This window comes from Netta rufina (assembly GCF_964035555.1).
Source record: "Netta rufina genome assembly, chromosome: 5".
NCBI lineage: Eukaryota > Metazoa > Chordata > Aves > Anseriformes > Anatidae > Netta > Netta rufina.
Genome location: NC_140128.1, coordinates 31147663 through 31174665, shown reverse-complemented (window position 1 = coordinate 31174665; position 27003 = coordinate 31147663). Strand labels below are relative to the sequence as shown.

The following is a 27003-nucleotide window of genomic DNA, read 5'->3' as shown; positions in this document are numbered from 1 at the left end:
CACAGTTATTGCAAGAAAAGTCATGCCTGTTTTTTTTTTTCATATGTGCTGGTAATAATACAGTTGAGTATAAAAGTGGAGAATTTTGTAATAGTTGCTCTTCATTAGGTTTTTCATGTTCTGAACTTGGAGAGTGGAAAATAATTTAAAAATGAAACTGCGTTCAAGTAGTTTTTTTAGAGCTTCATTTTTTGTGCTCTTTAAAGTCTTCATGGAATACTTTGAGTCAATTTTCAATGTAACTTTTAAAATTTGGTACTTCTGGGTTTTCTTTTTTTTCAAGATTTTGCTTTTTATTAGCTTATAATATTTATGTAGAAAATATTCAAGACACTATTGAAACAGTGACTGTATCACCTTCCCCAGCAGTCAGAGCTGTAATTCTCAAAAACTGACATTTGAGGTGCAGTTGAGGCTAAGCACAGGTGAGCTCCATGAACAAGGATCCTTGCTTCATGAGCAAGGATCACCTAGACTTAGCAATTCTAGTGACGCTATATGAGAGTAGAGAACTGAGCTTATTTCGAAGAAAGTATATTCTAGTTTTAAGAATTGTTCTCCACTGCAGTAATTTAAGAGCTGATGATCTGATAGCAAAAACATTAACTTGAATTAGCTGATACATGAAAAGAGAATACCCATTTCTGGCTGAAGGGAGAAAACGCAGAATAGTTATTCTGATAAAGTTGTGCTGTTCGAGTATTACAGAAGATTCTTAGCTCTTACTGAATTACTGAAAAATTTGCATCACTGCTTTTTTTTTCCCTCTCCTTGAAATAAAATCAAGGAACAACCTTTTTTTCCATCACCATCCTCCGTTTTCTTCCAAAATTAATGGGCAGTTATTTTCAGAGACAGATGAGAATCAATACATGTTCCTGCTGCCTTAAACAATAAAACTTACTAATTTTTTTTTGTTGTTCTTTACTTTTCTATCACATGAAATCACAGACATCCGCTAATGACCTGGGAGCCTAGCCAAGAGCTAGCAGTGGTGGGAGAATAAGCAGGATATTTATAACTTCATTATTATCCGTTATTTATTCCTTACTCTTTCTATTGCAAAACAGAGAGGTTTTTCTTTTAATATTGAGTTCTAACAGCTCTCTCAGAACTTACTTTGTTCATTTTAAGATGATATCAGTAAAAGTGCTCTTTTTTTTTTTTTCTAATGGTATCAAATGCTAAGCATTGTGATTAAAAATCCCATGATTTTTTTCCATTTAAGACAGTAAAGGACATGAAGTCACTGCTGGGCCAGTGAACTAGGATATCTAAAGCATTTCCTGCTCTTGGTGAAGTAAAACAGTGTGACTGTGGGGAGCTCATGCTGCTTCTTCCCCCTGTGCCATTAGTTTTTGCTAGACCTTTTTTTTTTTTTTTAAAAAAAAAAAAAATAAAAAGTGAAGTTTGTAGTTTCCCCTGTTTTCTCACATTTTCTGCCTCAGAGTTCACTCAGGAAACCTTTTCCTTCACTGTGTGCTGGTGAAGATGCACAAAGCAGAGGTGAACTCTGCCGTCAACTCAGCAAAAAGTTCTTGTGGGAATAGAACAGCACTCAAACCTCCAAACCCCACATTGCTGGCGCAGTGCAACAAAAGCAGCTGCTCACCAAGCTGCTTGTAGACACAGGGTTGCAAGTTGCATGTAGCTATTTGTAATTTTCTCCTTCATCCTCTGAAAATTACAGAAGGTTTAAGGAACTAGAATATGGAGTGGTACTACAGAGTAGCCAGTCTTTTGCACAAGGTAGGCTTAATAAAAAATCGTGGTTTTTGAGCATGTCTTACCTTTTGGTGTGTATTTTTTTTTCTTAACACACCATCAGTTTGATACCACCGCCCAGTTATCTTTTTATTGCAGTAGTACCATGACAGAAGTTCCCGTATCACAGGAAGACTTGCTGGCTCTTCAGCCTCGCAACAAACGAGAAGTTTTCTGTAGTGGGGTTGTAGCTGAGATGTCTGCCTGAAGTCTAGGATGGAGATCCAGAATTGTTCAACTCTTCTGACTTCTCCTTTTGATGCATATGAGAACTTGTATGTGGCTAAGTAACTGTACCTTTAGGGACCCTATTAAATAAATGGAACAGGGCTCTTGGAAAAACAGAGTACCTGTAGGAATTTACAGAGCCTCTACATAGAAAGTGGTTTTAAGTCTGCAGCCGGACCTCTGCCAGGTGATCTGCAGATTTAGATCAGGAAAAGGATGGGTTATCCTAGGGGACTGTTTCTTTCCTGCAGTTTCCCTTAAACAGTGATGCTCTGTGCCCTTAAATAGCAATAACCATTAGCTGTGGGGGGAAAATGGCAGATGCTTTCAGCGAGTCTTCCTAGCAAGTGTTTACTGTTCTCCTGGACAGAATTACCAACCTACCATTTGCCTTGTATTTCAGTAAGCTAGATCAAAGGGGTTTCACTTGGTTGCTAATGGGTAGGATGCTCCTATGCTCATTCAGTAGGCAGAAGAAATAGCAGAATAAAACCCACCTGTTAATGCAAGATATAATGTGTAAATCTTGAAGTATCCATTAATAACGCCTGAAGTTATGTAAGTTGTTTTCTGTGTGGAAAGGTTTATCACAACTGTATCCGGACTGAGTCAGATAATGGTACAGTATCATAAGCTGTGTTTTTTGGATTGCATCACTGTTGCATTCAGATTGTGGCTGCTGTTTTATAATTCCAGTGATAACGTAAGAATCCCTGCTGGGCAGGAAAAAAGGGATCTGAGATGAGTGTGTGGTTTTGTAAAGGGAGATGAAAATACCAGGTGGTATTTTTGGGATAGGTATCTGATCTTTCAGGTTGATGTTTAATATAAAACACCAGCAACTTTTTAAAAGGAGGGGGCAGTTGTGCCCATGGTGTTGAAGCACTTTGGCAGTTCTAAAAATGTCAAATTTTTGTCAGAATATTTATAAATTAGATTGATGTAGTAAGCATAGTTTTTATTTTTTATCAAAATGAGAGAGGTTTTTGATAATCAGATAAAGTCTATTTTCATGATTGTGTAATTCAATGACAAAACAGCAGAAATAGTTTCTCATTCTCCCACCGTCCATCCAGAGGAAAAATATATACTTGTAACATTGTCTATGACTTTTTCTAGCACTTTACAGTTTACGTAAATACCTTAACCAAGGCTGAACTTCCATGCTGTTGAATATAATGTGTGTGTAAGTACATTATGATGCACACAATAAACAGCTTTTGCACTGGAAAAAGTTACAGCTGATAAGATGGACAAAGAAATCATTGTTGTGTTCCACAGGGGGAATTAAAGCACAAAGGGATTTAAGGACAGGCAGGAAGCCTGTTGGCAGAGCCAAAACCTGAGCGCTCTCAAGTTCTCCTGCAAATGCCCCTGCCACAGGCCAAACTGCTTGAGTTGGAGGGAAGCCTGCTCTTTCACTCTGCTATTTCCTGTTCGACTGGGAAAAGAGACTGAAAAGGCTGGACAGAGGGAAGGAAAAGAAGTAATCCTAGCTGTGAAGCTGTGGCCTCTTAACAAGAGGGAAGAAATTTTCCCAAACTAACTGACAAATGCCTTGTTTTTTTTCCTTCCTCTCTTTGATTTGAATGGGATAATGTTGCTGAAGTAATCCTAATCTCACAGTAGAGGTTTCTGTGCAGTTGATCAGCATAATGCACTTCCCTTTGCTTGCATTTCCTGTGTGCAAAAGCCCATCAGCTAACATTTATTCAATATTCTTTAAGAGAAAACACGTGCAGAAGAAGCCTTGCATTATTGGAGCAAAATCCTAGATTTATTTTCAGATATTTTTTTCCTTGAATCCTCTTTCTGCCTTTTCTTATTGAAATTCATCTTTGGAATTTTTTGGAGATTGTGGAACAGAGGTGCTCATTATTTTGGCAGGAAATGTTCAGTTATGAATTTTATTTCATGATTTTTTTTCACCTTAAATGCAGGTCTTGGATGCTGTATATCAGATGAAGAAGCAATTTTAAAAACAGAATTGGCACAGACAATAACAGCTGTAGGTGGGCCAGTTTCTGTAAGGAAACCATATGAAATATGAGGTACTGCATATCTGCAGTTCATAGTGAAGGTGGTAGCAAATAGATACTACAGAACTGAGCTTCCTATGTCTTATTATTCAGAAACTTGCTTAAACTGTCCTGACCTACATGTTGAAAGCAATTTTATGTGTAAGTAACAGTAGTCTTTTTAATAAGCCCATTTTGTACCAGCATCTGCTGCAATTGTTTCGATCAAGTCCTGAAGTTTTCTGGCTACGGATGAGGCATCTTTGCTTGTGTGCATGGCAAGTCTTCCATGGAAATTGAGCAGATGAGTTTTTTCAGCATTTATAAAGTCAATTGTTCTATAGTGAAAAGCAGCTGTTAAATAGGACCATAATGGTCCTATTTAAGTTCAGTCTCTTCCTCTTTCATTAAATCAGTGGTATTTTTAAAGGCTATTTTTAAATTGTGCTGTGCAAGAAGATAATCTTCTGGTTTTGGCCCTGGTTATGAACCAATGGGAATTTAATGTTAGTATTCTAAGTTTAGGCTAATGTTCTATCGTACAAGCCGTTTTCTTTTAGTGAGTTGTTTGTTGATGTTCATGGACTCTGACTTTAAGAAGTGGTGATTTTATTTATTCAAATCCTTTTTCTCTTTTTTAAATTACCAGAAGTGTTTATTCTTTTCTCTTTTTCCTTGACCACACTCCCCTGGAGTTTCTGAAGTTTCCAAGATAGGTTTAGATTCCTGATGATGATATTAAATATTGTCTATTTCAGACACTTGCAGATCAGGAAGCACTTACTGTACCAGTAAGACATGATAAACCTTTTTATGATTTTTTTTTTTTTTTTATTCCTAAAAGGTGTAGCTCATTCCTCCCTCCACCTCAGCTCTGGTCAGAGTTGGTTCTGGCCTGTTCATTGTAGTCTGAGCCAAATCCAGACATTTCTTTCCAGAAGTTATTTAAGGTTAAAATCAAATAAAAGTAATTTATCAGTGATGTTCCCTTAAATTTGCAAGCGTAGCATTGCATGCTGTCCCTGGAGGTTTACTGGATTTTTTTTCCATGTCACTCGGAGACTTGGCATGTATTTCACTTTCCCAAATTATTCAACCCTAAGGCATAACAGACAATTTACTGTAGTTTAAAACAACTCTTTTTTTGTTTCCTTCTGCAATTCAGATCCTGATTGGATTAAGAAAGGACAGCTTTATACTCTTGAAGTTCATATTGCCAAAACTTCATTCCTGTTAGAATGCCCCCATTATCTTTGAAATTAAAGTATTTCTTACTGTAGAAGGGACATTATCACACAATAAAGAGATTGTAGTTACAATGTCAAATACGTATTTACTATCAACAACTGTCCTAGTTGCATATAATTAATTCAATGAAAAGTCAAAGATGCTGATATTAACTGGGCCTTGTGCTAACTATTCACTAGCATTGATTCGTATGCATTAAAGGAGAGTTTAATGATTGCCAGCTGTTTGTCAGGATCAAAAGAAATGTGACAGCCAGCATGCTTCTATCTTAATTTGTGTGTGATGCATAGAAAGGTTGTAATATAACAAAGTCCCAAGTCATCACTGTTGATAATAAATGTCTGCCACTTATAGTGTCTGGTTGGATGTACTTCATGCAACAGTTTATTTCTTCTTGGCACTAGCGCAAAAATTATGTATTTTCATTCCAGAAGAAAATGCAATCATGTGTCTGGTATGCATATTTGTATGCACATGTGCGAGTCTTATGATAAAATGTGATATACTCAGGCTGCTCTATAGCGTATTTTTCAGTGCCTTAAAAGCTCTTTGTAGTAGCTTTTCTTCTTTCTTAAATATTTTTGACTTTGAAGCCAGCAAGAGATAGTTGAGAAGGCCTTGTATTGAAGGCTTGTTGAAATAACTAATCTAAAGAGAATGTAACTGAGGGAGGTGAAAGATGTTGATCAAATCACTGGTATTCCAGTGCACTGGCTATGCATTTGGAAAATAGTTTCTCTACTTTGGAGAGATGATGTAATAGTTGAAGGCATTGATGACTGCAAGGTCCTTCTGCACTTCTGGGCTAGGATCTTGTAAGTTCCTGCATCAGCTGATGCAGTGTGCGCTTGGACTCTCCAAAGCTTTCATCTTCACCTGAGTAGCAATTACATACCTCGTATGCACAAGTGCAATTTATATTTCAGCCTGATAGTATAACCAAAGAGGAATGAAAAAGAGTTATTTGTATTTAAAGGGTCTAAATAAATGGGTCCAAAAATCTTCAAGAAAACAGGTGAGATTAAAACAAATATAGTTATATTTTTAACTGAATGAAAAAGAGAAGTAGCCTCACTGACATAAACCTGTAAACCTTAACTTTTTTAAAAAAAAAAAAAGTTTTAAATGCTTTTTTCTAGTATGGATGAGCTATGACTAATGCTGTAATTTTCGAGAAATTAAGTTCTGTGATTCATTATCTGAGTTAGAAATAAGCTGTAAAACTTTAGTTGCTGCTTAAGAATTGGTAAATGTTGTACCTTAGTAGATAACAAGTCGGTTTTATATGATCCTCCATGGGTTCTTAGAGGCAGGACTCCTACTACAATCTTTGTGTGTGCTTCTAACACAGTACAGCTGCTAACGTAAGATTTCAGTGAGTGGCATAACTTCCCTGTTCTGCAAGTACTCTTCTTTAACTCTTTGTTTTCTTGTGATTTCTAATGGAGTATTGAAGTACATTTTCAACTGTTTCAGTGATCTGTTTTTGTGCTTGAAGTAAATGATTCTTATCTGTTATATAAACAGGCTCAACCCCAAGTATGTTCATATTGCAACAATTTGGACAGCATTTTGGTATACCTGAGCTGCGAGTTTAAGGCATTTTAGCTAAGTTTTAGACCATTTCCCTTTTCTCCAATCAGTAATAAAAGTCCTATACTGAGGACTTGTATGAATCAGGATTTACTGTATTTGAACTGGAACCTGGCTGTTTCAGAATGAGCATGCCAGCAAAATACTGTAAGTGATAACAGTTGTCTTAGTGCCCTCTCATGACTTCTTCAGAAAGACGTTGTTTTATTCACTGTTAGTAGAGCTGGAAGGTAATACATTTGTTTCACAAATCACCATGGGATATGTACCAGATACAGCTGGACGAGTGCAGAAACAAGGCATAGCAAAGCAAGTTAAGGCTTTACTGAAAGAAACATTCTTGCATGGAACAAACTAAACAGTGCCAATCACGTAGAGCAGCCACGTATGGAAGACAGTCTTTTCAGCTAAATGGCTTACTCTCTGCAGGAAGCTAAATCCAACTCGTGTTCTTTGACCAGAACACGTTATTATTGTCTTAGTTTAATTTCAAAAGCAAGACGTGGGAGAATCCAAGAAGAATCTTCTATATTATTCTTTTCCTAATGATCAACAAAACCCGTGATTTCATTCATTATATTCTGAAATATGCTAGTGCATGTGTCTCAAAGTGATTAATCATAGCACATTTTGTATAATGTGCAGCTGTTGATGCTGATGGATATTTGGACTAATGCCTTTGATATTAGCACAGAAAAAGCTTTAATTTTGGTTATTTCTTTATTTTTAAACAAGTCATAAATTCATTGCTATGCTCTGCTTCTCAAATTTATCTGCAGTACAGTAAAACTAAGAGGCTTTTCTGACTAAATTGAGACTTTCAACTAAACTAATTGTAATTTCTACTCACAAAATGAGGGAGGGTAATTTATCAGAACAAATACAAAACAGTCCAATTCAGCTTTTAGTAGGATTTCAGTAAATACTTTTTGAAATTCTAATTTATCAACGTAGGGTTATGGCATTGTCTTTGGAATTATCCAGTTTTGTTTGTAGTAATATATCTTCTCTTAAGGCCCAATTCAAGAAGGGCTCTTCTGGAACATGTTCGAATTAAAGCATCTGAATAGCCCTGTATATTGAATGGAGAGTAAACGTAACAGAGTGTAACGTACCTGGGACTTTGGAGTTCAGTGCTCTTCTCTCAAAGAGTACAGTGTAGCTGGAGAGATACAGAGCACCATAGTTGGCACAGAACTTCCACAGCAATTTAAGCCAAGATCCCATGGAGGTTGCTGGACACTAGCAAGAACATCCCACAGTTTTCTGCTTACATTTTACCTGTAGGAATATTGGACCATAAAAACATTAAATAAGTTGCACAATGCCATGCAAAAGTTTCAACAACAAAGCTAGAAATAAAATGAGGTTCTTCCAAGTTTCTAACTTTCTGCGGATGACACAGCTAGTGTTGCTATCGCAAAGGTTTGGCAGCTTGTGAAGATTTTCTGTTATAAATAGATCAATTAATAACTCCTAGAGATCTGTGACAATCCTTCAGAAAGAAATGCATTTCTTAATGAGGAAACTATTGTAGAATTAAGATACTTTTCATGGCTACATTTATTTCAATTGTAAGAGGTTCTACCATACGACATACAGGTTTCTAAACCAAAATGGAGTACACACACTTCTTATAGGCCACTTCTGTGTATACCATGAGACATGCAAAATTCCTGATTTTGTTAGATATTGATACTTTGAAGGGAAGGGAGCACACACTTGCCCTGTTCCTGTTACTTCCAAGATGATAATACTCCTTATATTTTCTTATTATTTTCCTTTATACCGCTTGACTCCAATCCCATCCTGTTTGCTGCCAAGTCCTACCCTGTGGACTTCAGATCTACAAAACTTCTGATTTTTACACTTCTCTCACTGAGGTTCTTTGTTCTCCATTCTCAGTCTAATGGTTTCCCGTGCTTTGGCTTCCAAACTCAACCTTTCTTTCATCTTTCCCACTAACTTTTTTTTCAGTGGACATGACTCCCACCTTTCATCCCTTAACTTTGCCCAGTTTGGCTCCATCACCTTCGTCTTACCAGTCCCAATTTCTTTCCATTCTTTCCCTTCACTGTTACTGGTTTGCAGTAGTCATTTTGCCTAGTTGTTCCCCAACCTTCTCTCAATCTTCAGATCTGTCTCTTGCCATTTTGAACTTAGCTCAGATTCTTTCCTTCTTCCTGTGTTCACATTCCCAGCCACTGAAAGTCATTGAGCTGCTCACTTAAGAGGAGCTTCCTCTTCTGCTCTGAACTTAAGTGTTTTGTCTTAGATGTGTTCTGGATCACAGCAGTCCGGTTTGGAAGCTCAGTTAAAGTCCTTCTCAGCTCATGAGCTGGAGCATGCCCAGAGCAGGAAGAATATACAAGAGAATTAGCTGTTGAATGATAGAATATCTCAAGTTAGAAGGGAAGGGTCAAGTCCAACTCCTGAAATCTTAGTTTTTACTGAATATGTGGCAATTGCAATCTATTATCCCAATTTCATGAAGAAATGCAATTTTGCAGTGGCTGTCTGTTTCTCACCCACATTTCCCAGTAATTTTTGAACAAACTGGCTAGGTTGAACCAGATTTGAAAGAGGGGTGGAGATCTTGGGTATTAGGTTCCTACAAGTTCTGTGTGCTAGCTGGGTAGGGAAGGTACCCTAATAGTGCTTCTACTGCATAAAGTTCAGGGTTCACTGCAGGCCTTGGGGAAACAGTTGTGGTGGCTCAAGGACTGTATTACGATCATTTTGCATGATGAGTAACTGGTATCTGTAACTGGTGAGTCTTTATTGGCCTGCATGCTCATTTGAGTTCTGAGTGCCTGTCTTGTCCTTGGTGTATAGATTTACTGTCAGCGATTACTTAAGCAGATTTCTGAACTCATGAGACTGATCTATAGGCTGTACAATGTCAATGAACTTGACTTATAGCCTGTGTTGATGGATGATTCATGCCAAGAATCAGTTACAGTGATTTGCAGTGCTGTCATTAATTCTCAGATGCTTTTCCAAGTAACTTTATTGAAGAAAAACACATTAATCTGTTATAGAGATCAGCACCATATTTACAGCATCACTTCCTTAAGTACAACTTCACTGAGAACAGGGGGGATTGAATTGGTATTACTGAAAAGAAAGGTCAGAATTGCTGTTTAAGATGTACCTCGCTCGATGTTTATCACTGTAGTCTAAAACAATGACATGATTATGGTCAAGTGTTGCATGCTGTTCAGCTCCAGGTGTTAGATGTGATTGCTTGTTTAGTTAGCAGGTTGTCACAACTATTGCAGGGTCCCTGGAACAAATCATCACTAAGTTTAGAAGCAGAAACTATGCTGGGACAGCATAGGGACATACTGCATACTATCCACATGTGGCCAAATTCAGTCAAGGTATAAAATGCGAAAAACAGTGAATTAGGAGCAATGGAAGATTCAGAACATGTTGTGAAAGAACTCTGAAACAAATACAGGGTCACGTTCCACAGCCCTTATTCATGTAAGAAATCCCACTGTGCTCAGTCCTGCTGAATCCCACCAATCAAGTAAAATAAAAAGCAACAGAACTAATTGCACAGATTGCTATATTTATGCAATTACTATTTTTAAGTAGAGCTTCCATATAGAAGATGGGCTGTAAGTAAAAACAGATGTTGAAGCACTGCTACAAGCAACATCGGAGAAAACCCAACCCCCAGCTTAATCCCTGCTTTTGTATTTTCCCACAACTCAGAAGGCAAGTCTCATGGACAAAGTGCTGCCTGTGATCTTATTTTATACTTTCCAATATGTACATGATTTATAAGGAACATTTTTCTCTCAGTTCTGGTTGTGGAATCAGGAGACACTTAGATCTGAAGAGCATAACAGAATAACTGCTTTTGTAAAAGCTCTGGGAGGATTTTTAGTGGTAATTCCATTTTGCTGCTGGAAAGAAGAAACTTTCCTCTCCCCTTACCACATCAAGTACAACTTTTCCTACTTACCTAAAAGGTTCAGAACCCGCTTTGTAATTGTTGTTCTGTTTTTTTCACCTTTCTTTAGTCTGGTGCTTTGAATGGACAGCTTTCACTTTTTGCATAGCCCACTAAAAGTGTACTGTGATGCTAACACTCAAACTAATTCCTGGGACTGAACTTTCTTTTTCTCATTTCTTCTCTTAAACTATGCGCTTTCCTTACATGGTGGCACCTTAAAATTCACATTTTCATGTGCTTCTTCTGTACTATTCATTTCTTAAGCCCCTTCTCTCTTTTTGTGTGATCTATATACAGCTTCTAAACTGATGGCAAATATTTTGTTTCTATGCACCTCTATATACAAATATTTGTAAAGTAGTGTGACAGTATTTTTAATTTCACCATAACTTTTAACCATCGCACTATAATGTCAGTTATTTTTTTCACTCATCCTTCAATTATGCACCACTGATGTGTTTTGCTATTATATACTTTAGTTTTTCTGTCTTTAAAAATTGACCTTTTTATGGTATATTGTTCTTCATAAGGCATTACTAGCCACATGTGTTGCAAACAAACTAGGAGTTCTTTGTTTGTTTTCTGGACTTTGTGCTTTCATTTAATTATTTAAGACTACAATTAGTTGTTCATAATAATAAACAATCCAGTTAAGGAAGGATATGTAAGGTCACTGCCTCCTGTGGACTCCTGGAACTGGGGGTCCCCTCCTGCCCATCCCCTGGATGCCAGCACTATGTGCCTGGAGAGCTGGAGCTGTCTTTATCCCACAGTGAGGAATGGGGCAGCTGCTTTCCACTTTGTGGGTTTAACCAGGCATGAGTCTCGGTCTGCATCCCACCAACACAGCTGCTGGCAGGGACAGAGGCTGCAGGATGCTGATGCAGCCACCCCTGCAGACTGCCACAGAAGCACCCCATGGGCCTATCTTATGTTCTTGCCTAGAGCCTCAGCAGCACTAACTGCTGTGCAGGTCTTCTGCTTACCTGGTAGCCCAGCTTGCTGCTCACTGGCAAATGTGCCTGTGCTCACAAGCCCCATTGTGCTGAGTCCCTCAGCTAAGAGTATGGGCCCTCTTGCTAATATTCTTGGCTGGATTGTGGACCTTCTGCTCACTGGCACATCCAGTTTGAAGTTTACCAGCAAACTGCACAAATGCACATCAACACATACTGTGTCAAGAGAAAATGTCAGCCCTCCAAACCCCTCTCTTCCCATCACCTTCCTGGCCACCAGCTGGCACCCAGGCCCTCAACTCTGAGGCTGAGACCCTTGCTTGCTTTACCCTGATACTTGGCACCTGGAACCCAGGCCCTGTGACCCATGGTCCCCCCTTTATCTGCTGATACCAAGACACAGCCTGCTCCCGTTCCTTTTGTTGCTGGTACATAGGCCCTGCGGCACACAGTCCTGCTCCAGGAGCTGGCACTTAGACTCCCATTCACCCTATTTGCTGGCACTGCTGGTGCGATGCCTGCTCACCTTCTGGCTCTGTCACTAGCCCCAAACTCACTCTAGTCTCACCAGCTGCTGGCACCTGGTCCTTGCATCACATGCTTGGGGTAGAGTGTATGGTTACATGGGAACATCAAGAAATTATTTAATAAGAAAATAGGACTGACTGTGGTGGACAGGTATGGGGCTCAGTCAGACAAGCGTACTGATCTTCTGCGTATGTGAGACCAGACACTTCTACACACCTTCCTCCTCCCCAGTCCCCTTCCCTTAAACATACCTTCACAAGCTTTGCGTAGCCCTGCAGTCGCACCTCAAGTATCCCAAATCTTTCTGTTCCTCTTATTTCCCCTGGCTTGTTGCTTAGCAAGTCCAGCTTGGCCTTCTCCAAAGCTACACATCATTTTCTTCGTGGCCCACCAGAGACTGACTGGACCCTGTCTCTGCCTCTGTTGACCCTTACCTAATCTGTGTCCATATGTTTTGTGTTACTTTCAGTGTTACTTATGGCTCTCTTTGAATTGAGAAGGTCCTCGGTCTGATAATCTGAATGAAGCAGATTCTACATACGTTCTACATACATCCACATTCTACATACCTTTACAAGTATAGGCAGGGGTAGTCAAATTCTTCCAAATGGGGATGTTATTGATTCTTCAGATGAAAATTATCTTCTTGTCTCAGTCTGAGTTGAAGTATGATCTGAAAATAAAAGGCTCAGGAAGGGGATTTTAATCTCTTCTGGACAGTTGAGATGGAGTGGTGATAACTATGAAGTTCATTTTTCTATGGAATTGTATATCAAATTAATACATTTATCTGTCTGGTGGAGAACCAAATGACCTGGTAACGGAAATCCTATGCATCATTCTATATACCTTAGCTAATTTCCTGTGTGAATGGCAAAATCATTAATACTTGCAACGTTTCTTTTGAAAGGCTAATGCTGTGTTAAGGGCTTGGCAGCCTGCCTACTGGAACCTTTTGATCCCATGTGTGCTTTCTAGAAAACCTTGCCAGGTGTCCTTTCAGCTGGTCTGTGGCAAAGCTTTGATGTTCTGAGAACATGGCCACAACTTGGGGCAGCTGGGTCTCCGAAAAGGAAAGGGAAAGCAGAATGAACTATTATCCCAGCCTTGCAGTGTGGTTAGTCTAGCTGTCACAGCCCAACTTCTGCAGTTGCAGTGAGACCAATGTGAGGTCTGAAAGCCACTAAGGCAGATTTGGTAGTAGCCATACCTGGCTCTGTGTTATGAGCAGCAGAAGGCACATCACTGTGTGTGACTTTTCTGCTAGATTTATAGTGAGGGCTATAAAAATATGGGTGGGTGGGGCAAGAGGATCCTCAAGAATTTATACGTCTTTTGTTTTAAGCATAAAATAAAAGAAGGCAGGCAGGAAGTCACAGTTAAACAGTGCTCAGTTTGTGCTTGGCGTACCAGTGTCTGGATGATCTGATGGGCGAATGCTGGACACTTAACATTGTTCCTGATAAATTAGAAATACAAATGCTATGAAGTTCATTGTTCATATGGTGTTGCTAAAGCTGAAAGCTTCACAAATAATGCAGAATGTTTCTAGGGAGGTATGTTACTCATGGCCTGTTCTGTGTCTATTGGTCTTTCCAGGTGTTCCAGGACCTTGGCACTTCTGTGTTGTCAGGTGCATTTAGAGGATACAACATCTGCCTTTTTGCATATGGACAAACAGGCTCAGGAAAAACTTACACAATGATGGGAACACCTGTGAGTTACACCATTTGTTTTACACTTACAGTTGAGGATGGGATGTAGAAACATTGTTTTATTCTTAAACTGTCATTATGGTGCTGGTTTACCAGAATGCTTATGTATGTTTTTTCTTGGTGTTTTTTTATATATAAAATAAGAGGCAAGCCTTTACACTTAGGTAAATAACGTAGCATCAGCTAAAAAAAATAGCAAATGTGGTGGTGTTGAAATATTTATTTCTTTATCTTATAATTTGTGAAACTTATTGCTGTCTTAGAAGACAAAAAATCTATATCCCTGAATGGTTCTACTTTTCAGAAAAGTATAACTCAAGATAATGCTAAGTATTCCTTCTCATGGATTTTTTTTTTTTTTTGGCAATCTTAGCCATGCTGAAATTAAATTATGTTCACAAAAATCTGGAAACAATTCAAATAAATGCTTTTATAACAAGCTTCATTATCTACTTGAGACATTTATCTGTTGCAGAAGCTATACTTTGGCCTGTAGAAACTAATATTTGCTTTGCTTACAACTTTGAAATGAATTGAATGGTGTTTTTAGAAACTGTTGCATTTTAAGTTACTTGGCTACCAGGAGCCACTTACAGTGCCCTTTTACCCTTGGTACTTAGTTTCATGGGAGTCAGTTGAGGAATTGCTGCGTTTGGCTGCAACGCAAGGTGATTTGATCTCTATCCATAAATGTTATTGGTTGTTGGTTAAGTGTGAGTTGTCTGTTAAAAGGAGAAATTCTATTTTTTTTTTTTTTTTTTTTTTTGAGTGGGCAGCTATTTACTTCCCTTATGCTAATTCAACTTATAAAGTGAAATACAAACAAAATTTGTTCAAGCTTCAGAGATACAAAAAGACTGTTCTGGCATGGTTTGTGCTTTTGACACGAGTTTGGGTTTATTTACTTATTTTTAACCCACAGACATCACCAATTGAATTTTGTCAGATCATGACCTGATTCTCTGTTTTGTTTTAAATCAAGCTTAACTCCGTGAAATGTTAAAATAAAAGTTAAGGAGAGATGAACTAGGCTATTTGTATTAAATTATTTTGAAAGTATTTTAGCAATTCGGAATAGCCAACTCTTGAAATTATCATTATTTCTTTCTAAGGAAATTTCCAGGTAGTCAAGATATTGATTAGATATTTCTGGCTGATAGAGAGGTTTGTTTCTCTAATGAAATCCAGCTTTGGTTTAATCTTTAGTAATATGCATTCACTGTGAAATAGTGTTCATAACTATCAAGAATCAAGTGTTTGGTCTAAACTGAACTTTTGTCCATGGAAGTACATTTACTTGAAGAATCTGGAATTTCTCTGTACCCCCAACCCTCTTTGAGCATACCCTCCAAAAGCTTTTCATGCTGTTCAGCAAGGCGATTCCAGCTAAGCCTGAGAATCTTTCTCAGGGTGTTGCAGTCACCAAAGTGTGAGCAATCATGTCAGAACAGCTTGTTACACAAAAGCAGAACTGTGTAGCCTGTTGAGGCAAATTTTAAATTGGGTAGTTTGAGTGTTTTTAGCAGCCAATATCTTTTCTCTGACAGGCCATATTTATAACTCTGGAACTGAAAGTTCTGTGATGCCATAGCACAAAAAATAAAGTAGAATAAGGAAAAACAAAATACTGGAACCAGTCAAAATAGTCTGTATTTTCCTGGCTTTATCTGTATTGCAACACCTTTGACAAAGGCATGCCCAGCGTCTTCACATTGAACAGTGCTTAGATCTAACCTAAGAAGTCTCTAAATTTCTTATTGATGCTGTGTAATTGCTCTTAAATGACCTTTCCTACAAGAAGCATTTTCACTGAAGCTAAGACAGGTGACATTTCGCAGCACACTAGTCCCATGCTAGATGCTTCAGCTGGAGTAGTAGGGCACTGCCATGCTGTTATGAACTGCAATACAGAGTGGTTTGTGTTGTAATCTACCATACAGTCATAACTGCAGTGCTGTGCCATGATTCTGTCCTTTTCATATTATTTGGGTGTTATTTAAAAATTAATTTTGCAACAATGATAAAAAGTATATTGTTTAATTTTTTTTTGTGTTGTTATTTGAAGGCATCCATTGGGCTGACACCTCGTATATGTGAGGTACTTATTTTTTATTTCACTTGCAATTGTTTAAGCTGTTAGATTTTCTTGATGGATTTAAAATGTACATCAACTGGTTTGTGCAGGGCCTCTTTTCAAGGAAAGATGATTACTCAGACCAGACAGCATCTTGCAGAGTAAAGGTCAGGTAAGTTTGTCATCGTTTTGGGAATCCTATGGATGCTTTCAAAAATACATTCCGGTAGTCATACAAAGCAGAGACTAGTTTATTTTGTTTCTGTTTTCTCAGATAATAATAATTTTGGAACAAGGGGGAGAACACAGGGGAATGATGAGAAAGTGTTGGTGTTAGTTTTCCATCTCAGTATAGATCTCTGTTCACTTTTGTGTAGACAGCTGAATTTGCTTCCTGTTTAACTCCTAAATTTGAGCCATAGTTCTCCATTCCCTTCCATGGTTTCCACTGGCTTAATTAAGCACTGCATTTAGAAACTTGAGGATTTAAGCTTACTAGTGTTAAAAAAGCAGATTTTGTGAATTTTTAAATTGCCTGATGCCTCTTGCTTCTTGGAAGTTTGCTACTCTTAGTTCTTTAACATGCACTTCGTAAGAAGGAGCAGTAACAAAGATAATGAATTAATTAACTTTGTCGTGACTGTCAATGCAAGATTCGGGTAGTTACACTAAGTATATTCTTTCTGTTTTTTTTTTTGTTTGTTTGTTTGTTTTTCTCTGTGTGTTTTTTTCCAGTTGTGTGCACTTAACATTACATTTTTTGCTTTTCAGTTTTCTAGAAATATATAATGAGCGTGTCCGAGATTTGCTAAAACAGTCAGACCACAAGAAACCTTACACACTCAGAGTCAGAGAACACCCTGAAACAGGACCATATGTACAAGGTGAGAGTGGGCTTCACTACTAACATCAGAAATTTATGTAAATGTGTATCAAGTCTTTAAGTATTGTGTATGTTGTGTCCTGATTCTAATTGCTTTCACTCTTCCACAGTTACTTTCCTCAAATATTTTTCTTGCTAATATGAACACGTATAATATTCTGCAAGCTTTGCCTCTGTTATCCCATGGACTGTATATCCTGCACTGTTCTGTTTGTCTTCCCAGGTGTAGGTCATGTATGAGCCACAGTGTTTTGCTTTTGTTGTTTCACATCTAACTTGAGCAAGAGATCCACCAACATCAGCTCTAAATGGATTGTACAGACCAGCCTAAGGTCCCTTTAATATCTGTTTCAGTCCTTGGCAGCAGTATATTTGTAAAATAATAATAAAAAAGTAGCTGCTTGATGTTCTAGACTGCACCATGAGAAGCAATTAAAATCTATATTACCCAAATGAGAACACAATATGCTTAATTTCTGTTCTTAAAACTCAAAAGGCACAGGATGGGTTATATAAGTCAGTTATACAAACAAAAACATCACATACTTTTTAACTCACACTTGCAACTACAGTCCCTCAGGTGTCTTTGTGTTTTCTAGTGAATCATAGCTTTCAAATCAGGTGACAGAAGAGACTGGATGAAAACAAAAATCATTTATGTTTCCATTCCAGATGTCTGTCTTATTTTTAGTTCTTATCTTCTCCCATATTTTTTGTACTTCCAGTTCATTTCCACTTTTGATTGATACCTTTTCTTCAGGGTCTTGCATAGCTTTAACTTGGAATCTGGCCACTGTTCCTTTGTAAATTATCACTGATGTAAAATTTGCCTGCTACATTGCAGTTTATCTGACCAATGTCTAAAAAGAGTACCATATCTCAAAATCAGTGCACCAGTGCAAAATTGTACAGCGTAACTTTACAGCCAAGATCAGAAGGAAGAACCTTTTCTGAACTGTTGCAAGTTTCAGAAATTGCAATAATAATAAGTTTGTTTAGAAACCAAATGTACCCATTTCCACCTGCCTTGTCTCTGCAGTGTGCAGAATTCCAAACTTGCCTCTGGTATGAGAGTCTCTGAAACTGCTTGGCTGGCCACCAATGGGTTGTAACACCTGGGAGGTATACATTTAATAAGCAAAATGCATATCACACAGAATTTTATTGGTTTTATCACATGAGATCAAATACTGATTAGTTCTGTCTTTTAAGTACAGAGTTCGTTTCTGTTCATTTTGTAAATTCTTTTTTTCTCTCCTGGTTCAGTTGTCTCCTGTTTTTCTTTATCACATCATTACATGTCATATTGTTATCCTCAATTCAGAGATTTAAGCTGAGATATGACAGCAGCTAGGGTGACTTGTGTGAGTCAGGGATTGAATTGCCACCTGCATATCAGTAACAGTACATCTGACAGTTGACGGTTGTTACTGATTTCTCTCAAAATTTGAAATGAGCATTTGGGAAGTGTTTAACTTGCATGGTCCTATACACAAGAGACTATCTGGCATTCTGGTCATTTCAGCTGTGTTTTCCCAGCACATCAGCATCCTGTTCGAGGAGAGTTGGAAAATAGATGAATTGATGGTCTCATTAGTATGGCAAACTTATCATTCTTTGAAAAGCAGATCCATAGACATTTGGCCTTTATTGAGGCCTTTCCAAGATTCTCTTTCTACCTGCTCGTTATCAGAGAACATTACTGTTGGTGGAGTACAGATACTAATTATTTTCTTTTTGCAGCTGCTCATTCACCACACAAGAAAAGGTCTTTAAACTGCTTCCTTCCTTGGCAATTTTCATCCCTTTTCTCAGGACTGTATCTCCAGTGATTCCTTGGCTACATATAATGGAGTTTCCTTGTTTCAAAAGTAAATGAAGTTATAGCTTCTGCCAATGGGCTGGCTTGCCTTTTGTCACTATTTTGTCTTCATCTGGAACCTTCCAGGCCAAGTTTGTCGTTTCTATTCCAGTTCTGATTTTTTTTTTATTTCGTTTTACCCCTTTTGAGTAAGGACTTACTACTTACACAAATCTAAAAATGCTGGGTAAAACAGTTCTGTGTTAGAGTACTAAAATATCCCGTAACAGTTTCCTTTTGATTAGATTTTGTAATTTTGTAGTATAAGGGAAAAGGATAATGCAAAAAGGTTAACTTAAGTAATACCCAATTTGTTAAGGACTAGCATCTGTATTTGCATCATACTTCTTGCAAGCTATCAGCAATTGTGAAGTTTGCAGACTTTGATGATGTGCCCTCCAGTGTACTGACAGTGTGTCAGTTGTGTGGTTGGTGTCAATGATACCCAGAGTACAGTTTGCAGTTGGATGAAGAACAGGCAGAGGAAAATCAGAATTTAACCCTTTTAAGGATGGTTAGTTGCTCTGATATTCACATTATCATGGGCAATGTATTTTCCACTTGCAAGCCCAGTCAGGAAGTCCCAGCTCTGAACACTAAGTGTTTTGAATAGTTTCCAGCCCATCATTTTTCCACGTAAGGGCTGTGAGATTGTAGCCTTTAAAATGCTAAAAGTGTTCCATTGCTTTAGATTGGAATCGTTTCAAACTTCTCCCTCACAGATGGTTGCACTGTTAAGGAATCAGCCTCTCTTAAATCAGGAAATGATGCAATCTATTTTGTTTCTGAGACGGATTTCTGGGGGAGATTCAGTCTTACTCTGAGACAGATTTCTATATGAGCAAGAGGTTTTGATCTTTCTGTTGGACTTGAAGATGACCTTTCTTTCTTCACCACCCAGAAAAAAAACACTTTGTTGTTCCTTCTCAAGCAATATTTACAAATTTAATTTACCTTATTGAAAAACAAAATGTTTTAGAACTCTGTGTTAGATTCAGTATTCCATTACTTAGGGAAATGTGGATAGGCAACAATTTCTTCCATGCTGTCATTATATAAAGTATTTTTATTCAGTTAAGTAAAACCCTGAAAAATGGTAGGGGAAAACAATGTATGATGGTTTCCATGTTCTGAGATATGAAGATCCCAGAACTATTGGAAAAATAAGGCCTCTTTCTCAAATGGAAAATGTGATGACTTCTGGAATTATTGTATTGGAAAGCAGCACTGGAGAACAGAAGAAAAGCTTTGCTTTGAAAATTATCCTATACTTTGTGTGTGTGCAAGTATGTGAGGGGCTTTTTTGAAGTGTGGGTGATTCTTTTTTTGTTTTTTTTTTCTTCATGTCAGAATATATTCTAATTCTTTAACAACTATCTTTGGCTTAGATTTTGTTTTCATTTAAAGCTATGTAACCTGTTAATATCTAAGGATGGACTCTCTGACAATGTCAGAAATACCCATTTCAGTCTTGTTGAATTTTATATTCGTCTTGGCTCAAGTTCTAGCACTATGTATGTTATTTGGTCCAAATAAATTACATTTTTTTTCAGTATTCTGCCTTCATTCACACTTCTGTGGTCTGCAATAAAACAAAACCTGAATCAGTGCAGTCATGAGGGGGAAAAAAGTATCCCTGGACTGCATGAAGACTTTCTTCACAACTTGAGGTTTTTTTTAGGAGCTGCTGCAGTACAAATGATAACTAATCATCACCATAAAATGCAAATGAGGCACATTAAACCAGATTTATGTGAAATACAAGCCTGTTGAAATTAATTTTGTGTGTCTGCTAGAATTTGCATATTGTAAGGTGCTGAAAATGCCACTACAGCATAGCAGTGTGCTGCCCTCCACTGGGGCCATGTTAGTCACAATGATCACTGATTCAGTTGGCTCTGCAATGCAGTATTTCTTTCATTTGTTTTCTCCGTGTTTGTGTTTTGTGGGTTTTTTTTACCCCTATAATAATATAATAATAAAATCAACTACAGAATGTACAGGAAGCAGAAGATGTAAAAAGGCCACTTGTTTCATATTTGAGTACCCTCTGGGGAGAACAGTGTGAAGACTCCTCAGTGTTGCAGACTCAAATATAGTTAAGTAAATGGTAAATATTCACAGTAGGTAGTTCCCAATTCTGTTAGTCATGTGAGCAGAACCATTATTCAGAGGCAGTGACCAAAAGCTTCTTTACAGGCTGTGAACCCAATTAGTAGCAATGACATAGCTGAAGATTTCTTACAGAGCTTCAGTTATACATATTTTTAAATACCATTGTTCTACAGACAGGTTGGAAAAGGTCTGTACTTTAAAGGTACAAGGCATTTTTTTACTGATGTCACTGCATCTGAAAGGTGTACTGCTATATTTTATGTTTTTACATCATAACTAATTGAGCAACTACTTGTAAAACAGGCTGATGTCTCAGTAGTATTGTTATGCTTCTGATGTTTGGATGAATTGTTATTATTATTTCCCAGTGATTAATAAAATGAACTGATTGAAAATTCCTGACAAAAATATGCATTCAACTCTTTTATAATCTTTGGCAGGATTATCTCAACATTTAGTTACAGACTACAAGCAAGTTGTAGAACTTCTTGAAGAGGGAATAGCTAAAAGGTATTTTCTAAAACAAACCATCTTTATTTAACACTTTTTTCACCATATTTGGATTTCATTTATTTTTGTTTTACATCCAGTGTTGCCAATGCTTTGTCTGTGATACAATGTCAGATATGATGTGTGATGCTACATATCTTCATATTATCCACAATAACAGTTACAAGGACTCATGAAGTTGTTTAACGAATTTCTCACATTTCTTCATAACTGAACCCGTGCTGATTTACCCACAATATTCTGTCATCTGTCTGGAATAAAAAATGCATGCCAGGAAAATGTTTTGTTGTAAACAGGCTTTATTTCTTTTCCACTTCCTTATGTAGACTGCATAGCTTTCAACTCATTTGTTAGTGTAACTTAACGATGTATAACAGCTGAAAAGATAGTGTATTTGTTTTATAATTATCTGTTAGAATTTTATAGTTTTGTTGTTGTTCTTACTCCAAATCACAAACATCTGCCAGGACAGAAGTGTGGGAATTGGCATACCAGTGAAGTTGACAATTTTGGCTCTCATTAGTCAAGATTTTTGTTTGTTTCTTTTAATTTTTTTTTTACAGGCAGCTTTGGACATCAATACAATTGCCATTAAAGTGATAGAAAAGGGTATAATTTGAAATGACCCCCCAAAACCAAATCACAGTTCCAAGATTCAAATTACTTCTTATTATAAGAAATGTTGAGATGTTAGAATATCAGTGGCGCTGTGAAGTAAATAAAAACTAAGCTGCATTATCATAAAAACACGGAATATACAGCAGGATTAAGTTTTGCTGCTTCTGCTTTTAGCAATCAATAGATGTATCTCTATGATAAGAAGGGAGCTTTTTGGAATAACTGCAAAATTCCAGTCTGTCTACTAGTGTTGTCCTACAGTGGTCTCATTGCTGAGGAAACAGAAGATACAGAGAAAACAAAATCAGAATTTCAATGTTTTGTGTGTAGGTTTCTTTGATGCTGAATTTTCAAACCTTGTCACTTGTGTGAAGCCAAGCAATTTCTTTTTCTGGGTAACTTTTCAAAAATTGTTTTGGATTATACTCCTATTTACCTACTGTCTTTATTTTTATGAAATATTCTGCTGAGTATTTATTAGCACATTATAAATGTAGTCTGGCTAATTTTAAACATCTGCAGCCTGGCATGTGCTGCCCCATGTAAATCAGCAAGCTCTTACAGGGGGAGAAGGGTGGTGAACAGATCGCAGTTGTCTCACATGGCTTTAGGCAGGAGAGGAGCTGGTGGGGCATGATGGCCCGGAGGTTTATGTAGGAAAGATCACGCCCTTGCATATGGCTGGTGCCTTTCACTTTTGCTTTATAAACTTCAGTGCTGTTCCCCTGTACTCTCTGCCCTTTGTAGAACTGTTTGCTGTTTTCTGTCCTTTACCTAATTGTTTGTCTTCCTCCTCCAAGATCTTGGAGATTAGTTCACCTTTTTCTGCTTCCTCAGTTAAGGCTCATTTATAGTTATGATGCATTAGACTGCTTGTAGCTTTTGGCAGTGCCTGGTCACGTTTGTGAAGTTGTAGAAAGCAGGGAGCAACAAGTAACAAACAGAGTTCTGCTTTTGGCCTCCTGTGGTAGGCTCGCAGCTGCTGTGCTCTACTGCAGTTTATTTTTGCAGTACTCTGATAGCTGGGCTCAAAACAAAGACATGGTCCTATAGTCATTGTTTCCGCTACTAAAACTACCTGCTTTTGTCAATGTAAGATGAACAAAACTGATGCTGAAGGCTGCACATGTAACTGATAATCAATAATGAGTAATTTTGTATTCAAGAAAAACTTCAAGAGTGACAAAGGAAAGTATCTGTGACTTGGTTTCAGCCGTGGGAAAAACCTTTCTTTCATTGGTTTGTCCAAACAAGGACAAGACAGACAAGGAAAGTAGAATTTCCAAAAGTTTGTTACAGAGTGGAAGAGTGCCACTGCTGCTTCTCCTCCTGCATCTGGTACCTGCTAGCCAGAATGCATGGGTCAGAGGGCTAGAACCTGAGGTCTAACCTGTCCATATGGGAAAGGCAAGCAAGTGCTACGCAAGTGAATCACAATATTCATTTGGTACTTGTAGGCTAGCTAATCTCATTGGCCTCTTCTAATGGTGTAAAACTGCTGCAACAGCCCTGTGACAGAACAGATACCCAAAAATGGTGTAGGAAGCTTTTTGGATCCTTTGAAAGGTTAAGAAATAAAAATGAGAACAATATCAAGAAAAAAGTATTGGGCCAGCACATTCAGTGAAGTCTGGGGTGAACTGTGTGAGGCTATGACTGTCTGTACTTCTTTGCTGTGTTCTACCCTCCTGCAACCGCGTATGCCTGTACTGCAAGACACTTTGGGATATTTCTTCAGAGTGCTGCTGGAAGGCTAAACCAACTTTAAATTCACTGTTGGTTTCTGTCAGGTCCTGTGATTGTGTGATCATATCCAAGAATGCAGCATACTGAATTATCAAATTTTCACATTTTCACATTCCTTCATCTTCATCAACTCTGCTCTGTTTATTTGTGCTTTGTCTGAATACAGGGAAATAAGCCTGATGTAATTGAATGGTTTGCTCTTCTTTCTAGAATCACAGCAGCTACACATATCCACAATGCCAGCAGCAGATCTCATGCTATCTTCACCATCCACTATACTCAGGTTAGCTAAAAATAATCCAACTTCCTTTTCACTCTATAAAAAGCATTGTTCAATGTGTTGAGCATTGTTTAATTGTCTCTGTTTTGTGCTGTTTGTAATAATCGTGGTGGAAACTGTTACTGATTTCCTTTGGATCACACTGCAGATGTATTACCCTTCCTACACTGCCTGATGTGTTGTGTTTACGGAAGTATTCTTGTTTCTTTATACAAGCTCATAATTAGCAGTGATGCCAAAGACTTGCTGTAAAAAGAAATGTTTAAAGCTTTACCCAGCCCTTTGAAATGCATTATCCCTTGTTAGGATGCTGTGAAAATGATCTGTGGATATGTTTGAAGTTATGTTTTGTCACGCTCATTTAGGATCCTTAACTGAAGTATATGTGGCATTAGTTTAATGCCAAAGTTTTGTATCTATCCAGCATTTCAGATGTGCTCATCTCTTTAGCATTTGGCATCCAGTCCTCTCAGAGACAATGCACCCTTTCTCTGGAGGAATTATATCCTTCCCAGGAAGGGAAGTCTTTCAGTGATCCAATAGACCTTTTCTATCTCACACTTCTAACATCCTGTAATCACAAAACATTTGGGGATATTTTTCAGTAGTTTCACAAAAGACCTTTGGAATACATTAGGGGAAAATAACTGTGCAAGATCTACGAGAAAGGCTTTCACAGTCGCTAGGCAGTAAAGTTTGGTTTTTTTTTTTTCAAGAGGAAATCCGCGTAAGAGCATAGTTTCTCTGTCAGCTGAGAAAGCTGTTGAGCTAATGGTTTGAACATGGCCAGTGAGTCAAGGTCACAAAGAAAGGCAGTGACAGAGTCAGAAGTGCAAATCAATTTCAAACAAAAGAGGGCACCTATTTTATTGTCATTAATGAATTAGGAAGAATAATCTTCCTTATTTATGTTTTTTCTTTAGGCTATATTGGAGAACAATCTCCCCTCTGAAATTGCAAGCAAGATCAACTTAGTGGACCTTGCAGGCAGGTAATAACAATACACCAAATGGCAAAAAGCTAACTTTATCTGAAGAGGCTGTAGTACTGCCTTAAAATATGAAATTTAATATTTTAAAACTTCAATAACACAACAGTAAGTCCATCTTTTGTATATGGTAACAAGGAATATTGAACTAGTGTCGTCTCTGTCATCCATTCTTCTGGACTGGGTACTGGATTTCACTGGGGAAAAAAATTCCTGTGTCCTAAGGTCCAATACTTTGCTGTTGCAAACATTTAATGAAATTCCACTTAACCCTGTATCTTTTTTATTTTTTTTTCTTTTCTTTTCTTTTGTTTTCTGCTAGCTATTAGTGGAATTACCAGATCTGAGCTTGAAAAGAGAAAAAATGAGTATATTTTTTATGGCTGCCTAGCATGGGAAAATATTCTTATCTCTCTACTTAGATTGTGTTTCAAAAGCTCCTAAGTCTCTGATCTTAGTTATACTTTTCAATGAGGAATGGGGGGGAATGGTTTTAAACTGGAAGAGGGGAGATTTAGATGAGGTGTAAGGAGGAAATTCTTTACTGAGAGGGTAGTGAAGCACTTGAAAAGATTGCCCAGAGAAGTTGTGGATGCCCCATCCTTGGAAGTGTTCAAGGCCAGGTTGGATGGGGTATTGAGCAACCTGATCTAGTGGGCTCATGGCAGAGGGGTGATAACTAGATGATCTTTAAGGTCCCTTCCAACCCAAACCCCATTCTATGATATCATACATGTGGTTATGCTGGATGTGACAGAGAATATTAGGATAGAAGTTGTGCTGAAGAGTTGTAGAGCAGTTGGAGAACATGACATTTTTCCTTTCCAAGAACGTAATTCCCCGTGCACATCTGAGCAGAGAAAGTAGTAATGAGGGGATGGATAGATTCTGGACTGAGCCCTTAAAGGTTGTGTAACGTGTGTTGTCTCTTAGTTGGAACCCCTGCTAAACTTTGGTTGCCCAGTTCAGTCTTGAATTTAAGTTCTGGTGGGTCTTAAGCAGCATTTTGTTCCAGTGGCCTTTTCTGATGGTTGTTTGGACGTCTGAATCAGAAAGCGATATTTCATGTGAAGTGTTCAAAATGTGCTGTTTTAATTGTACACTTTGCTATTTCTGTTTTCTTGTGTGTAAGGAGAATGTGTGATGCTTTCATGTTGATTGTGTGTTAATACTTAAATGTTTTTATTTGGTTTGCATTGTCTTTCCCATGCTTGTGTGCTTCAGTGAAAGAGCCAATCCCAGCTACTGTAAAGATCGAATTACAGAAGGTGCCAATATTAATAAGTCATTGGTTACGCTTGGAATTGTCATCTCCACTTTAGGTAAGTGCACAGTAGTTCTTTATATTCGAGAGTAGCAATAAAAGCATAGGACTCAACCACGATGTGCTATATCTTAATTTTTACATTTACAATAAAAAGCTGAACAGAACAGCTGTGTGGCTTCATAAACTGCAATGACATTTAAGAAAATTAAATAGTCATGACAGAAAAAGATAACTCATTTCCTGCGCTCTGTTGCATTTCTCCTTCAGCACAAAATTCACAGATGTTCAGCAGCTGCCAGAGCATAAACACCCTAACAAGTGAAGGGGAGAGCAGTCATGTGGACAGCCCTTCCACGGGCAGTGTCAGTGGGACCAGACGGCCAGCTTACATCCCCTACCGTGACTCCATCCTCACCTGGCTTCTGAAGGACAGTCTGGGGGGCAATTCCAAGACCATTATGATTGCCAGTGAGCTTGATTTCTTTTCCTTGTTATCATTTTGCGCTACATTACTTCCCTGAAATACATCTCTTTTGAGGTGCAAAGTCAGCTATGTCACTTTGAGTCTGACCTTATAAAGATTTTCATAAATACTTCATAGGATACATCAGGAAATAAAAAGGTGTGCTGATTGTTCATGAAGT

At 37.9% G+C, this 27003-nt stretch overlaps 1 protein-coding gene across 1 annotated transcript in view; it reads left to right on the top strand.

Moving 5' to 3' along the window:
• The window catches only part of STARD9 (StAR related lipid transfer domain containing 9), a gene marked incomplete at its 5' end in the record, with an annotated part of 104296 nt that overhangs the window by 33317 nt on the left and 43976 nt on the right, over positions 1 to 27003 (top strand). The window contains 9 exons of the mRNA XM_084287028.1: positions 13902 to 14018; positions 16083 to 16115; positions 16202 to 16263; positions 16863 to 16975; positions 21391 to 21460; positions 24035 to 24107; positions 25028 to 25095; positions 26317 to 26414; positions 26627 to 26827. Coding sequence (XP_084143154.1) covers positions 13902 to 14018; positions 16083 to 16115; positions 16202 to 16263; positions 16863 to 16975; positions 21391 to 21460; positions 24035 to 24107; positions 25028 to 25095; positions 26317 to 26414; positions 26627 to 26827 — 835 coding nt within the window. The remainder of the gene's footprint in view (positions 1 to 13901; positions 14019 to 16082; positions 16116 to 16201; positions 16264 to 16862; positions 16976 to 21390; positions 21461 to 24034; positions 24108 to 25027; positions 25096 to 26316; positions 26415 to 26626; positions 26828 to 27003) is intronic.